We start from the raw sequence: 16624 nt of genomic DNA on the forward strand, positions 1-16624 counted from the left end.
AGATGGCAATGAAACAGACTATAGATGGGAGGTGGAAGACCTGGAAAAATGCTGCACTGAGAACAACCTAGCTTTCAATGCCAGCAAAACCAAGGTACTCATTATTGCCTTTTGGGTGGGATGTTACTCATGCCCTCCTACACATTAACAGCACAGAGTGGAACGAGTGGAGATTGTCAATCTCCTGGGAGCGGTCATCAACAGCAAGCTTTCTTGGACTCTTCATGTGGACGCACCGGTTACAAAGGCCCAACAAAGTCTGTTTTTCCTCAGGCAGCTGAGGAAATTTGGCATGAGGGCGAATACCCTTGCGAACTTTTATAGGTGCGTCATCGAGAGCATTCTGTCTGGATGTATAGCAATGTACCATTCAAGATCGGAGACAGTTACACAGAGAGTGGTGAACTCAGCCCAGACAATCACAGAGGCCAATCTCCCATCTATAATATCCATCTACCAGGCCCGCTGTCAAGGAAAGGCTGCCAGCATTCTAAAAGATCCATCCCACCCTGGTAATGTTTTTCTACAACCTCTACCATTGGGGAGAAGGTACAGAAGCCTGAACACACGCACCAGCCAATTCCAAAACAGTTTCTACATTACTATTGTTAGGATGCTGAATGGACTCACAAATTCTTAACATTCGCCTGTACCGGTGTTTTTGTTTTTGCCGCTGTTTACTTAAATAATAAGTATCTATGCTACTTAACTCTGTGATCTGCCAGTATTGCTCACAAGACAAAGCTTTTCACTGTGCCTCGGTACACGTGATGATTAATTCAGTTCCATAGGAGTTTTGAATTGAATTTGAGTAAATATGGTTGTTTTAAAAAATGTAACTGATCTACTAATGTAAGGACAATGCACACACATATCCGATGCCACACGGAGGCAACCAATAAATACCGACTTGCCTGGGTCACACCCAAATCCCAAAGATAAACTTAAACAGAAAAGTGTATTTGTTAATCTTGTTCCTCCCAAATAAAAGACAATTTTCATAATCCCAGTCCTCCAAGGAAGCCAATTCAGTGTCTGGTTACAACACAGTTTCTTCAAATTCAAGCAAACAATTCAAGAAATATTTGTTAATTATTGCACATTAAAAGCATATCACTGAATGCAATACATGAGCAGAGCTAATCATTTATTTAACATACCTTAAGGACTCAGAGAGTGGTGTTAAAGTGCCATCCCCTCGATCGATAACTCGAAAGAAATTCAACTGGTCCCCTTCACGATATACTAGAAAGGTGACTTGCTTGTTGGAAGGGATCTTATCCCAGATATCATCTCGACTGGTCTCCATGTATTCAGCCATATCCCTGGTGGGATCTTCCATTGGGACTTAAAAAAACAAACACTCTCATAAATGAGGAATATCAACAGAGCACAATGCTGTATTGTTACAATATTAATCAGCTGTTCTGGACTGGAACCCAGATATTTGCATTATTCTCCATAAATTGCTGAACTTTGTACAGTGTAGTATTCTGAATCCAACAAGAATGCACTATGTGCAGTTACCAAGGAAACAGACACACAATATTGGGGCACTCTGCATTTGAGGTGCTGGCATTCACCTTGCACATTTGAACACTTCCAGATATCGGATAACATTAATTCCATGTACACCTTTGAAAATCCAGTTGAACAGCAATTCTGATTGGCTTTTGTACTAAAGGTTTATACAATTAAGCAAGTGCATGCAAATTTATATTTGTTTCAAACAGTGGTAAACAGACATAGAGATTTGAATGAAAGCAAACATCAAGGGCCCCACAGTCACGCAGCTGTAAACACCAGTTCTGTTTTTCCAAAAACCGGCTACAGAAACTGCTAGATGTTTGACGAATGAGGGGTGATCTGGCAGAAACCACAAAATATCTCTGGGTAGATGCCTCCACCAGCTGGGGAGTTTAGAACCAGAGGCCACAATATAAACACATAGATCTGAGACAAGGAGGAACTTATTTTTAAAAACTCAGAAGGTTGACCTTTGAATTCTTTGTCAGAGGGGTCTGGAAGTTTAGTCTTTCAATATGTTTAAGGTAGGGGTTGATGGATTTCTGATTATGAATGGCATAAAGGGATATGGGGTTATGGTGGGTAAAAATCACTGAGGTGTTCAAACAGGCACGATCTTTCTGAAGGGTGGGACAGGCAAGTTAGGCTGATAAGCGTCATTGTTCCTACATTCCATGAACATGGTTAGAAAGAGTCAGAATCTGCTTTGAAGAAGTCTGAGCAAGAGTTCAATTTAAGTACAACTAAATAAGGCAAAAAACTTCATTGAGCAATGAGCTGACGAAGCAAAAAATTCAAGTATTTAAGACCATGTGAAGTTGCTTATGCATCCAACTAGATTATTTTTTAAAATTAAATTCTTAAAAAGACATCTGTGGAGTAAATGAAAGATCTGGAGAGAGAAAGAATTAACCTTTCAGGTCAAAGACTTCTCATCAGAACTATCATTCTCTCGCCTCAAATGCTGTTTGACCACTGAACACTCCATTTTTTTCATTTATCAGACTTCCAGCATTCGTAGCATTTTATTCTTCTTAAAGAATGGTCACAGGATTTTCCCTCCAGACGAAGTGCAGAAACTGTTCTACTGTAAAATGCACTAGGAATGCATCTCTTAGGGTAGAAGCTCAGTGCATGAACAGTAGGTCAAGCTACGAGGAGCAGAGTCACAACTGAGCAGTTTATCATGTCGCACTTGTCAAAGTCTGTCCTCAAGCAACAAGGAGCTGTCCAGATTTTCCGTGGAAGATTGAAATCTGGGAGTTCATTCCTTATGTCAGTTAACAGGTTGCAGTTGGTAACATTTATAACCAACCTAGGAGGTGCACCAGCAGGAGGAGGGACTGTCATCAGTTCATAGCGTGTGGCATATGCCCGAGTGAGGACTACAGGATTTCATATAAGTGCGCAAGGGTTTTTTCTTTAAAAACGGTCTGATAAATTTGTTGGTGAGAATGCTTCCTTGGCTGCTGACATTTTAAAGAGTATGCTTTACCAGTGAACGTTAGGAGGTTTTGTGTTTGCTAATATATGAAGCCGCTCAAACTGTGTTGGGATCAATGGGAGAGAGACAACAACCTTTCTCGCCCTGAAGACTGCAAACTAATGCTGTCAAGAACAGAATCGAACTCCAGCTACAGGTTTCCCAATACTTGTAGAAAACCACTACTTTTTATTGGTAGTGCTGGAGGGATAAATATCGGTCAGGAACTAGCAATAGCTCTGGCACTCATCTTTAAAATAAGGCAATAGGATCTTTAAAATCCACCACTGGGTCTCAATATAACATTACATCTGAAACAAGGCACCTCCGACAGCGCAACAGTGAACTTAATACCAAAAAGATTGAGAGTCTATTAAAGTACTTTTCTAGCAATGCTAGAGGGTTTCACAAAATCAATTTCTGACATAGGAAACAAGTTCAAATTTTAAACGCTGGAACTTTGTCATATTCTCCATTATTTTATACAGTCAATCAATTACTTGTTATTGATGCTATGAAGCCCAAACTCATTGAACCCAGTACTTAGTCCACAGCTTAGCTTTTGAAATCCTACAAAAGCATGAAGAGTTGATACATCACACTTCAGGAACAGTCCAAAACACGCATGATATTAGAAGTAATGTCCAGATTTAAAGAGGCCTTATAGGGTCAGAATGCTCCCCAACACAAGGTCATTTAATTAATATTAGAGGTTAACTGACTCACCAAAATACATGTTAGGTCTCATGCATCAATGCGAACATGCTCTTAGGCATAGCACCTCTAAAGTGGCTTTGACATGTTAACATTACTATTAGTGAAAGTCATACTGCAAAAGTAAACATTTGCAGTCCCATAATTCATTTTAATATTTACTAGGTGTCCTAAAAGGATAGGATTCTTTACCAATAGGACAGCAATTATTGGGCAATATAACCACTTACTACATTTTATGATACTTACTCTAGGCCTCAATAATTACAGTAAATTACAGCATCGATAAACCCCAAAATTGGTTTTTAAACAAAAATGTCTGCGTGTCTTGGACAATCAGAACGGCTCAATGCCAATAGCATTACAAGCTCAACACAGGGCATCAATGTAATTCACAATGCTGCAAGGTACATGTGTGTTTCCACATGAATTACATCCAAGCTTTTCATAGTTCACAGTTTCACTATATGTATGTACAGAGATGTCAGAATGGGGTGGGGAGAATCAAGGGGAAAGAAAAGAATTAGCAGGAGACAAACGCAGGCAGGAGACGTGGGTCTTCCAGAGCTGTGCAAAGGGCAGCACTGATGACAGGGGCTTGAGGGGACAGCAACAAAATGGCTGAAGGCTGTGATGAAAAAAATAGCAGGGTACTATAGGAAATCTGGAGCAGTCAGGCATAGACATGGAGTTGGAGTAGATCCTGGAAGGAATTTGGGGTGAGATCATAAAAGGATGGAAGGTTGAGTTCAGGCCAAAGACTACCTTGACAGTATTCTGCATGGTTTTGTTTATCAAAGATGAAAGAGAAAGGCAAAAAGGGAAAATGCCAAGTTGTAAAGTGATAAATGGTTTAGGATTGTAACAGCAGAGTGAATGATGTAGAAAGAAAACTTGCGTTTATGTTTCCAGGATGTGCTTACCAAATTATTTCTGAAGTGTAATGCAAATAGGCATCATGATCTTATGCCCAGTCATGAGGTAAGTGACCAAGCAAGCTCTTTAGCTTCTTGTCACTAGACACTTTCAAGATGTGTTGCTTGACTTGGCTTTAACTGGTACCATTACAGCTGAAGAACATAGGGAGACTCATTTTAATGTCACCGTTAAAAAGGCAATTCAGCACATCCTGGCTGCTCCACCAGTATTAGCTCTGTTTCTGTGCTACAGTTCTGGTTGAACAACAAGAAACAGGGGCAAGAATGCTACCACAGCAAGTCTTCCTTTGGTTTAATTGTATAGGCACAAAGGAAATAATCAATGGCCAATCAAATAATCAAGCAACAGAATAAGATTGGGGTTCAGCCATGATCAACATAGATATTTTCAGGTCAACAGGGAAAGAATAGAGGTGTGGTACTAATTAGACAGCTCTTTCAAACCCCCAGTAAGCATGATGAGCAAACTAGCAGTTTTCAGCCTCTCTAGCGTCTCTGAACAAAGTAGAGAACACACAGACAATAACTAAAAATTCTCCTGAAGGCTTAGAGATTTTGGATTCCTACATGCAAATGCGTGCACCCAGCAACAACCCATTCAAACAGCCTTGGAAATGGATGAGTACTGAAGCAATTATCTGCAAACACAAGGAATATCTAGAGCCCAAGCACAGGAAACTTGACCCTACAGTTATGTATTAAAAGAAATGAACTGCCTCAAGTAGACTGATTCCAAATGATCTCACGTGCCTTTCTTCAAAGTTGAGAGGATGATAAAGAACAAATCAAAACACATTTCCAAACAGCCAACTGCATCTACAGCAATGGTGGAAGTTCTCCATCCATGGCTACACTGTCTTGGCTAAAGGAAGTAACAATTTAATCTTTGATTGTGTATCTGCTTAACACTTTTTACTTACCCCTTCTGGTATTTATAGGTCCACCTCTCATGGCGAGCACTAGTTTAAGTGTACAACCTTCAGATATACTACAAATAAAAGACAGCAAACTGTGATTAAATGGGCGATGATTCAGATGCAGTAATTTGTTTGAAGATAGCTAAAATAATCCACATTATTTCTTGAAAAAAAGCTTTTTTAAAAGTCTAAAGCAGAGCCTGGATGAACTTACAAATCCCACCTCTGCACCCCCAACCTCGAGCTATATTTATACCAGTACATTTTTTTTAGTAGCGAAGAACAGATACAGAGTTTTTGTTGTAGCAACATCGACCTCTAGCCTCCCCATAACATTGTGCAATTCAGGGCCAGAAACAGAACGCTAAAGGTCACTGTATTGCCAAACTGGCTATGGTGCTCGTGACCTCTACTGTAACAATTTGACTCATTTGCAATATTTTTGTAATTGTCAGAAAAAGCTACTGCTGAGTGTGATGAGAACTCAGCTGGTCGGAAACCCGAGAGTGGGTGAAGCTGTAATCTTTTAAAAACATAATTCCAACTTACTTGTAGTCGTGTAAGCAGTATTCATCCTCCAGTTCCAGGTTGTTCCAGATCAGGTGTTGTTGTACTATGGGAATACCTAAGGCAAAATGGACACAGTCCATTAAACAACATGTAAATATCAAGATAAAGCAACGAAAATGCAGAAAATCCAATGAAACTGACATCACTCAGCTATGACCCAGCACACACACAGCAAAGTCTGACCCTGTAAAGTCTTCCTCACTGAAATCTGGGGAATGTTGGGTACAATAGCTTTATTGTCATGTCCTCAGAATCACTGCCATTAGCAAACTCCTCTCCTCCATGTATTTCCCTGGTGGTGGTATAGTTGTATGTAACCATGGCAGTGGTTCTGGGAGTCTGCAATTCTGACTCCAGAAGCTACATGGCTGCAGTGCTACAGACCAAGCATGACATTATACCTGTTAGCAACCACCACTTCTCACAAATCAGCTGTTAGAATCAGTACTGAAAGAATAACAAAATAATTTGCATGAACAGGTCAGTGTTCAGCCTAAGAACAACTGGCTCTGCCTACTGACTGAACTGGCCAAGCCTGAGGCAGCATGCTGTAAGTCGTGAGAGAGCCACTATGCGACAAATATTTGCTTTACCTCACCTTTGTCAGTCTTGGTGTTGCATACATCCATGATAATACTGGTATGTGTGACCAGCACACAATTGTTGTGGATGTTAAGTTGTGTGTTCAGAATATACTACTTCGTCATGTTGCTCCATCTATCTTAGCAGCTCAATACAAGAGAACCAAGAGTTATTGTGAGCCATCAGCAACAGAATTGTATCTGCGTGCAATAACTCTAGGCTTAGCACACCCCTCATTCCTCTGTCACTGTGCAAGAACATGCCAGGAACTGCACCACCTCTGGCTGAAACTAAGATGTCAACTTAGTCAAACTCCAATTCAGGAGAGCATGCATACTATAAACAAGATATGGCAAATCTGCAGTTCTGGCACATCCCATCACAAATGGCAGCAGGACATATTCAACCGGGGGGGGGAGCTCAGCTGCAGTGCAAAAGTAAAGGCTGAAGTGTTCTTAACCATCAATCTCAAATTCAGAGAGTGGATGATCCTTCCTCAGTGTTCAGTCACAAATGTCAGTTTTTAATAAATTTATTCATGCCACATGATATGAGGAAATAGCACTGGACACAACAAAACTTTCTCGGTCCCAACAACAAATAGCTGTAATGAAAACCTGCACTCTAGAACTAGATACACCTCCCCAACATTGCCCCAATACAGTTACAACACTGGAAACCTTCTGGTGAATAAATTCTTGCTATTATGGCATTTCCTATCCACAAAAGTAAAGGGCAAAACCAACTCAGTTAATCACTGTTCCTTCAGCAAAGCAATGAAGGAATCATCAATAATTCTATCGAGTACACTTGCTTATTGATACTTGTTAACAGTGTTATGAACCAGACCAAGCACCTTCAAAATATATTAATAAGATAGTCTAGTCCTAATTACTACTTATTTTAAAGGTCAGTGTAAGGCATTGTGTTCCAGATGCAATTCCATTGGTCAAACTACCAGGCTTGAAACAAAACACACTTCATTCATACACTATAACGAAAATACATACAAAATAATTTTTTTTTAATTGGCTTAATTGTAACTATTAAAATGCATAAAAAATTATATAAATTACTACTAATTAACTGATTCAATGTAGTAACATTCTATAAACACACCCATAGCAATGGTAAATTCAGTAAATGAGATTGTCTCACTTCCAATTCAACAACAGGTGGGGGTGGGGATGGAGAGAGAGGTGGGGGGGCTATAACAATACAAAAATAAGAGCTTCCCCATCAACCTTCTAAGATTCTAACAACTGCGACTGAAGGCTAAAACTAAAAAAAAATCTTGATTCTGATGGAGCTTGATTCTACCCATTCAGGCTGCTTCTATTGTTCCAACTTTGGCTTAGGAGCTGACTGCTCAGCATCAGTCTCAACCTTTCTTCACTAAACAGAAGGACAAAATACACCTCTTCAAAAACGTAATATCATCACAGCAGAATTAAAGTGGTACGAACATGTATAGAAGAGTAAATTCCAGAAGATCATTCAAAGTGATTCTATTAAGGCAGCACTGACCCAGGGTGCCCAAGGAAAACTGAAGTTCAACAGTGATTGGAGAATAACGTTTCAATTTGTTGAAGGCTAATCATCTCAGAGCGCAGGTGTTCCTCTGGACAGTGACCCAACTGTGTCATTATTGACCTGCCTACCATCATAAAGTCAGAAGTGGGGCTTGTTCATTGATGATTCAGCTATTTGATGTCCTTTATACAAAAAAGCAATCCAAGCCTGGATGCAGCAGGGGATGAACGACATTGAGTTTAATGTGGAAAAGTGGGTTCCAAGGAGATTTACCAGGATATTGCCTGGTATGGACAGAAGGTCTTATGAGGAAAGGCTGAGGGATTTGAGGCTGTTTTGGTTAGAAAGAAGGAGATTCAGAGGTGACTTCATTGAGATGTAAAAGACAATCAGAGGATTAAATAGGGTGGACAGTGAGAGCCTTTTTCCTAGGATGGTGATGGCTAGCACGAGGGGACATAGCCTTAAATTGAGGAGTGATAGATATAGGACAGATGTCAGAGGTAGTTTCTTTACTCAGTAGTAGGGGCATGGAATGCACTGCCTGGAGCAGGAGTAGACTTCCCATTTTTAAGGGCATTTAATGGTCATTGGATAAACATATGGATGAAAATGGAATAAAAGATAGATAGACTACAGATTGGTTCCACAGGTCAGTGCAACACTGAGAGCCAAAGAGCCTGCCCTGCGCTGCGCTGGAAAATTCTATCAAAGCTTGGGTGTAACATTGACACTATACATGCGCCAGACAATGGCGATCTCTACTTGATGTTCAATGGCACTGAATCATCTATTATCAACAGCATCAGTGGGAGTTAGCAGTGGCAAAAATACCAATTGGAGTAATTAGGGCAACTTGAGATTGGCAGGGTCAAGCACTGCTGCCTCACAGCGCCAGAGACCCGTGTTCAATTCCCGCCTCAGGCTGACCTGTGTGGAGTTTGCATGTTCTCCCAGTGTCTGCATGGGTTTCCTCCGGGTGCTCCGGTTTCCTCCCACAGTCCAAAGATGTGCAGGTCAGGTGAATTGGCCATGCTAAATTGCCCGTAGTGTTAGGTAAGGGGTAAATGTAGGGGTATGGGTGGGTTGCGCTTCGGCGGGTCGGTGTGAACTTGTTGGGCCGAAGGGCCTGTTTCCACACTGTAAGTAATCTAATCTAATCTAGCGCTGAATCAAAGCCTTTATGTGACGTCAGGGAGTGTGATGAAATAGCCGTTATATACTTGCATGGTACAGTTGTGACAATAGTTAAGAAGTTCAAGACCAAGGTCAAAATAGATATTTTTTTCCCCTCTCAGGGGCTGCTCAAGATTCTCAGAGACTCTTCTTACATTATCAACAACTCCTTCATTGGATGTTGCAACAATTTCTCTCGTATTTATGTTGTTGGCAGAGAGGGGATATGGACACACACACACAACTGAAAGAACTACTCAATATAATCAATAATCATCATCACTCCATTAAAATGAAAGTCACAAAATAGAAACTCCATGGCAGATGGAGAAATCTGAATTCATGAAAAAAAAACTAGAATTACATATGTGTCTAATGGTGATTGTTGTAAAACTGTCCTTTGTGGAAGGAAATCTGCCACCCTTACATGGTCAGGCCTACATGTGACACACAGCAATGCGGTTGATTCTTAACTGTCCTCTGATGGTCTAGAGACTCAGTTCAGGGGAAACTGCAGTAGGCCTTGCCAGCAACACCCAATGTCACGTGAGAATACAGAATTTACAATGACATAAAACAACAGAAGAAGTTAGAACATGCTTTATTAAAAAAAATCCGATATACAACCATGCTCAAAAAGCCACTATATTTTCCATGGTGGCATACCTGCCTCTAACACAGACACTGCTCCTCCACAAGTAATTCATAACAAAAGACACTTCAACATGCAATAATTATTGAAAGAAAGTCTTGAGGAAAAGAAATTGCCCAGGATTAAAATTATTCAACTGATAGTGTTCATTGCAATAGCATCCACAACACACACCAAATGACCACTCCCCAACCCGCATAGTAGCTCCTGAACTTCCACAGTTTTAAAGTACAGACTCCACAGCCATGTACAAGAACTTATCGTTTCAATAACTGCAGGTTTTTCTGTTTCTCTGAGAGCTGAATATTCCTTTGCTGCAGGGTTTAAAACAGGCAACCCACTCTCCAGTGTTCAGAGCCCAGTGCCCCCAGCTCACTCCTCTCTAACTCACCTCACTTCCACACCCCAACCTTGCACCTCCCTAACCACATATCCTTCCTGATCCAATGGGCCATGATCATCCCTACTCCCTCCTCCTCAATTGATAAGAGTAAAATTGGTCTGTCTGGTCATTACCACAATGCTGTACACTGGAACATGACATGCTGAATTTGACTAGTAGCAGATGCTGCTCCTGAAGACTGCAGATGCTGGAGAGTCAGAGTTGAAAAGTGTGGCACTGGAAAAGCACAGCAGGTCAGGCAACAAGCAAGGAGCAGGAGAGTTGATATTTCGTGCATAAGTCCTTCATCATACAACATTGACTATGACAGCGCAGTGCAGGCCCTTCAGCCCTTGATGTTGCGCCAATCTGTGGAACCAATCTGAGGCCTATCCACCCTTAACGTTAGTGAGTCTACTACTGTTGCCTACTACTGAGTAAAGAAACATCTGTTTCTCTGGACCCCTATCACCCCTCAATTTAAAGCTGTCCCCTTGTGCTAGCCATCACCATCCGAGGAAAAGGGCTCTCACTGTCCACCCTGTCTAACCCTCTGATTATCTTATATGTCTCAATGAAGTTACTTCTCAACCTCCTTCTCTCTTATGAAAGCAGCCTCAAGTCCCTCAGCATTTCCTCATAAGACCTTCCCTCCATAGCAGAGAACATCCTCTGAACCCTTTCCAAAACTTCCACATCCTTCCTATAATGCTGCGACCAGAACTGTACGTATTACTCCAAGTGCGGCTGCAATAGAGTTTTGTACAGCTGCAAAAGGACCTCGTGGCTCTGAAGCTCAATCCCTCTACCAATAAAAGCTAACACACCGTATGCCTTCTTAACAGCCCTATTAACCTGGGTGGCAACTTTCAGTGATCTATGTACATGGACACCGAGATCTCTCTGCTCGTCTATACTACCAAGAATTGTACCATTTGTCCAGTACTCTTTAGTCTTGTCGCTCCTTCCAAAGTAATCACCTCACACTTTCCCGCATTCAACTCCATTTGCCACCTCTCAGCCCAGCTCTGCAGCTTATCTATGCCTCTCTGTAACCCGCAACATCCTTCAGCATTAACCACAACTCTACCGACCTTCGTGTCATCCGCTAATTTACTAACCCATCCTTCTACACTCTCATCCAGGTCATTTATAAAAATGACACACAGTGGCCCCAAAACATATCCTTGTGGTACAACGTTAGAAACTGAACTTCAAGTTGAACATTTCCCATCAACCACCACCCTCTGTCTTCTTTCAGCTAGCTAATTTCTGACCCAAACTGCCAAATCACCCTCAATCCCATGCCTCTGTATTTTGTGTTACAGCCTACCGTGGGGAACCGTATCAAACACCTTACTAAAATCCATATATACCACATCAATTGCTTTACTTTCATCCACCTGCTTGGTCACCTTCTCAAACAACTCAATAAAGGTTTGTGAGGCATGACCCTACCCTTCACAAACCATGATGACTCTCCCTAATCAATTCATTCCTCCCCAGATGATTATAAATCCTATCTCTTATAACCTTTTCCAACAATTTACCCACAACTGAAGTAAGGCTCACTGGTATATAATTACCAGAACGGTCTCTACTCTCCTCTTAAGCAAAGGGGACATTTAGTATTTTCCAGACTTCTGGCACTATTCCTGCAAACAATGATGACAAAGATCAAAGGCTCTGCAATTTCCTCCCTGACTTCCCAGAGAATCCTAGGATAAATTCCATCCAGCCCAGGGGACTTATCTGTTGTTACAATTTCCAGAATTACTAACACTTACTCCTTGTGAACCTCAATCCCATCTAGGCTAGTAGCCTGCATTTCAGAATTTTCCTCAATAACATTACTATTCACAGTGGAAGAAGACAAAGAAAAATATTCATTTTGCGCTTCCCCCATCTCCTCACACACGCAACTTCCAACTACTACCCCTGAGTGGCCCTAATCTTTCTCTAGTTAGTATTTTATTCCTGACATCCCTAAAGAAAGTTTTAGGGTTTTCCATGATCCTACCAGACAATGACTTTTCATGTCCCCTCCTGGCTCTTCTTAGTACTCGGTTTAGTTCTTTCCAGGCTAATTTGTAACCCTCAAGTGCCCTAACTGAGCCTTCACATCTCATCCTAACATAAGCCTCCTTCTTCCTCTTGACAAGAGATTCACCTTCTTTAGTAAACCACGGCTCCCACGCTCGACCACTTCCTCTCTGCTTAGGTACATACTAAGCTGCTCCTTGAATAAGCGCCACTTTTCAATTGTGCCCATCCCTTGCAGTTTCCTTCCCCATCCAATGCATCCTAAATCTTGCCTAAGCACATCATCCTTGCCTTTCCCCTAGCAATATACCTATCCCCATGCAGTATATACCTATCCCTTTCCATTGCTAAAGTAAACATTACCGAATTGTGGTCATTATCACCAAAGTGCTCACCTACCTCCAAATCTAACACTTGGCCAGGTTCATTACCCAGTACCAAATCCAATGTGGCCTTGTCTCTTGTTGGCTTATCTACATACTATGTCAGGAAACCATCCTGTACACGTTGGACAAAAACTGACCCATCTAAAATGCTCAAACTATAGAATTTTCGGTCAATATTTGGAAAGCTAAAGTCCCCCTAACAACCAACTGACTACACTCACTCCTATCTAGGATTATCTTTGCTATCCTTTCCTCTCCATCTCTGAAACTATTCGGAGGTCTATTGAAAAGAGGGTGCCCTCTTCTTTTCGGTTTCTAGCCTCAGCCCATACTACTTCAGTAGACAAATCCTCAAACATCCTTTCTGCCCCCGTAATACTGTCCTTGACTAACCCCCCTCTTTTACCATCTCCTCTCCATTTCGAAACATCTAAATCCCGGAACCTGCAGCAACCATTCCTGTCCCTCTTTATCCATGTCTCCAAAATGACCACAACATCGAACCCATGCTGCAGGTTCACCCACCTCATTCTGGATACTCCTGGCATTGAAGTACACACTTCAGATCAAGTTCCTGCTTGCTGGTACATTCTTGCAACCTTGAAACCTCATTTCTGACCTCACTGCTCTCAACCTCCTGGACGGTGGAACTACATTTTAGGTTTCCATCCTCCTGCTGAATTAGTTTAAACCCTCCCAAAGAGCATTAGCAAATTTCACACCCCAGGATACTGGTACCCCTCTGGTTCAGGTGAAGACCATCCTTTTTGTAGAGGTACCACGTACCCCAGGATGAACCCCAATTATCTAGGTATCCAAAACCTTCCCTCCTGCACCATCCCTGTAGGCACATGTTCAACTCCTCTCTCTCCCTATTCCTCGCCTCACTAGCTTGTGACATGGACAACAAAGCAGAGATAACAACTCTGTTTGTTCTAGCTGTAAACTTCCACCCTAGCTCCCGGAATTTCTGCCTTAAATCCCCATCCCTTTTCCTACCTATGTCATTAGTGCCTATGTGGATCACGGAATGGTGCTGCTCCCCCCTCAAGGATCCCAAAAACACGATCGGAGACATCACGAATCCTGGCACGTGGGAGGCAACATACCAACTGTGAGTCTCTCTTGTTAACGTGAGAGAATGTAACTGTCTTGTTCCTCCATTCCAAACGTTACAACACATCAAAAGTACTTCTTTGCTTTAAAGTGCTTTTGGTCATCATACTGCTGTGAGTACTCTGTAATCACTGAATTATTACAGCACAGAAGGCCACTCAGCCCATCATGTCGGGGTTGCCCTCCCAAGGGGAATTCACATTCTGTCCCTCCCATGTCCTCTCCCTCCATTCCTGCACATTACTCCAGTTCAGATACTTAAAATATTTGGAAAATCTAGGAAAGTGTACAATGTAGGAGACCATTCTGCCCATCATGTCTACGTGGGCTGAAAAATCAAACCACCCACCTTATTTTCCAGAGCTTAGTCTGCATACTTGGAGGTTAGGAGTTTGAGTTGTACAACCCAGGCACTTTTGTAATGGACTGAGGGCTTTTGCCTTTCTTCCCCTTGCAGGCAGTGAGCTCCAGACCCCTGCCAGCCTCTGGGTGAGGAGCTTGCTCCATCTCCTAGCTCATCCTTCTGCCAATTAGTAAATCTACGCCCCTCGTCACTGACCTCTCTGCTCAAGGAAATAGGTACTTCCCATCCATGATCCTCTCAACCTTTTACACCTGACAAGACTCCTGTACACCTCCCTTGTTCCAAGAACCATCCAGCCTGTCCAATTATTCCTCCAGTTCTGGCAACATCCTCATAAATCTCCTCTACATCATCTGCAGTGTAATTACATCCTTTCTGTACTGAAGTGAACGGAACTGACTCAAATTGTGGCCTAACTAGTGTTTAAATAGTGTTAGCATAACCTACGTTTTTATATTCTCTGCTTCAGCTGATCATTTGATCAACTTGGTCAACTACCTTCAGGGATCTATGGACACTCACACACCAAGCTCTCTCACTTCCTTTACGCTCATTTTATGCCTTTTTTCATGCATTTCTTTGCCTCATTTAACTTCCCTAAATGCATCAGCTCCCTCTTTCTCAGACAGAATTCCATTCTTCAGTCCACTCAATATGTCTGTGACATCTTCTTAGCTTTCTTGTTCATGATCAAACGTGAGGCTAATTTTTGTACCATCAAAGTTCTTTATCTTACTATGACAATTTAGGTCCAAATCATTTAACCTGCATAAATCAAAGGGGATGTAGTATTAATGGAAACAGCCTTCCAGGCACAAAATAAACATTGATAATTCCTCTTGGTTTCTTGTCTCAGACGATTTTGTACCTGCTTGCTGCATTCCCCCCAGATCTGATGTGTTTTTATTTTGTAAACAAATATACCATGTGGGTCCTTTTAAAAAGCCCTACTGAAAAAGTCCACAATGACAATATCAACTGCACTGACCCTAGTCAATTCTCCTTGTTACCTTCCAAAGAAATTATCAAATTAATCAGACACAATCTTCCCTCAGTAACTCCAAACTAACCATCATTCGATATCTACAGAAAAAGGCCCTTTGGCCCATTCAGTCTATGCCAGTCAAGAACAACCACCTTCTAAATGCAATGTGATTGTTCCCTATTAGTTTTGCTTTTTACCCATAAGGCTTCATTTCAGGACCCTTCTAAAGATGTCATCCCTCACTGCTGGAATTGATATCCAGATCAATATTATGGCACAGCCCCTACCTTCTAATTCCATTTTCCAATATGTGGATCTTAGTCTTATATTGGCATTGTAAGTGCACATCTAAATACTTTGTAAATGTTATGAAGGCTTCTACCACTCGCCCAGACAGTGGGCTCCAGATTCATACCGCGCTCAAATCCTCTATAAACCTCATGCTTCCTTACCTTAAATCTTATAATACCTAGTTATTAATCACTCCCACCAAGGGGAAAGTCCCTTCCTGTATACTCATAAATTTACACATCTCAATCATGTCTCCCTCAGCCTCCTCTGCTCCAAGAAAAACAATCCACCTTTGTTTAATCCTCATTATAAGTAAACTCTAAAGATCAGGTAACATGCTTTTAAATCTCCTCTGCACCCTCACTAGTGCAATCACATTTCTTCTAGATCGTGGATTCCAGAACTGCACTTGACGCGCTGCAAAAAGTTCTCCTGGATGCAGTTTAAGAAGTCCTCTCCCTCTGAGCCTTTCACACAATAGCCACCCCAGTTAATGTTGGGGAAGTTGAAATCCCCTACTCTTGCTACCCTGTTAATTGTACACCTGATATTTTCCTATATATCTGCTCTTCTATTTGTCTCACACTGTTAGGGGGTCGACAGCAGACTCCCAGCAATGTGATTGTTCGTTATTAGTTTTGCTTTTTACCCATAAGGCTTCATTTCAGGATCTTTCGAAAGACTGCTGCAATGATATCCAGATCAATATTACGGCACAGCCCCTACCTTCTCATTCATTCTCTGCCTTGACTGAAAAATTTATATCCTGGAATACTGAGCTGCCATTCCTGCCCCTCTCTCAACCATATCTGGGAAAGCAATGACACTACACACTCAATTTGTGCCCTCAACTCAACTCATCTGCTTTGTTTGTTTTAATGTTACATTAAAATAAATACCATCCAACCTTATCAAATTCCTTTGTGCCTTAAATGGCCAACAATTTCTATGCCTTCTTGACTCAC

General features: G+C 41.6%; 1 protein-coding gene across 3 annotated transcripts in view; it reads right to left on the reverse strand.

The window, feature by feature from the left end:
- zfand4 (zinc finger, AN1-type domain 4) overlaps positions 1 to 16624 on the reverse strand; it is an 87301-nt gene that overhangs the window by 23106 nt on the left and 47571 nt on the right. For all 3 annotated transcript variants that reach the window (XM_060854033.1, XM_060854034.1, XM_060854035.1), the window contains exons 3-5: positions 6129 to 6204; positions 5583 to 5650; positions 1161 to 1347 (exon numbers count right to left, since the gene is read on the reverse strand). In XM_060854033.1, coding sequence (XP_060710016.1) covers positions 1161 to 1347; positions 5583 to 5650; positions 6129 to 6204 — 331 coding nt within the window. The remainder of the gene's footprint in view (positions 1 to 1160; positions 1348 to 5582; positions 5651 to 6128; positions 6205 to 16624) is intronic.

Source organism: Hemiscyllium ocellatum, chromosome 43 (genome assembly GCF_020745735.1).
Source record: "Hemiscyllium ocellatum isolate sHemOce1 chromosome 43, sHemOce1.pat.X.cur, whole genome shotgun sequence".
NCBI classification, from domain to species: Eukaryota; Metazoa; Chordata; class Chondrichthyes; order Orectolobiformes; family Hemiscylliidae; genus Hemiscyllium; species Hemiscyllium ocellatum.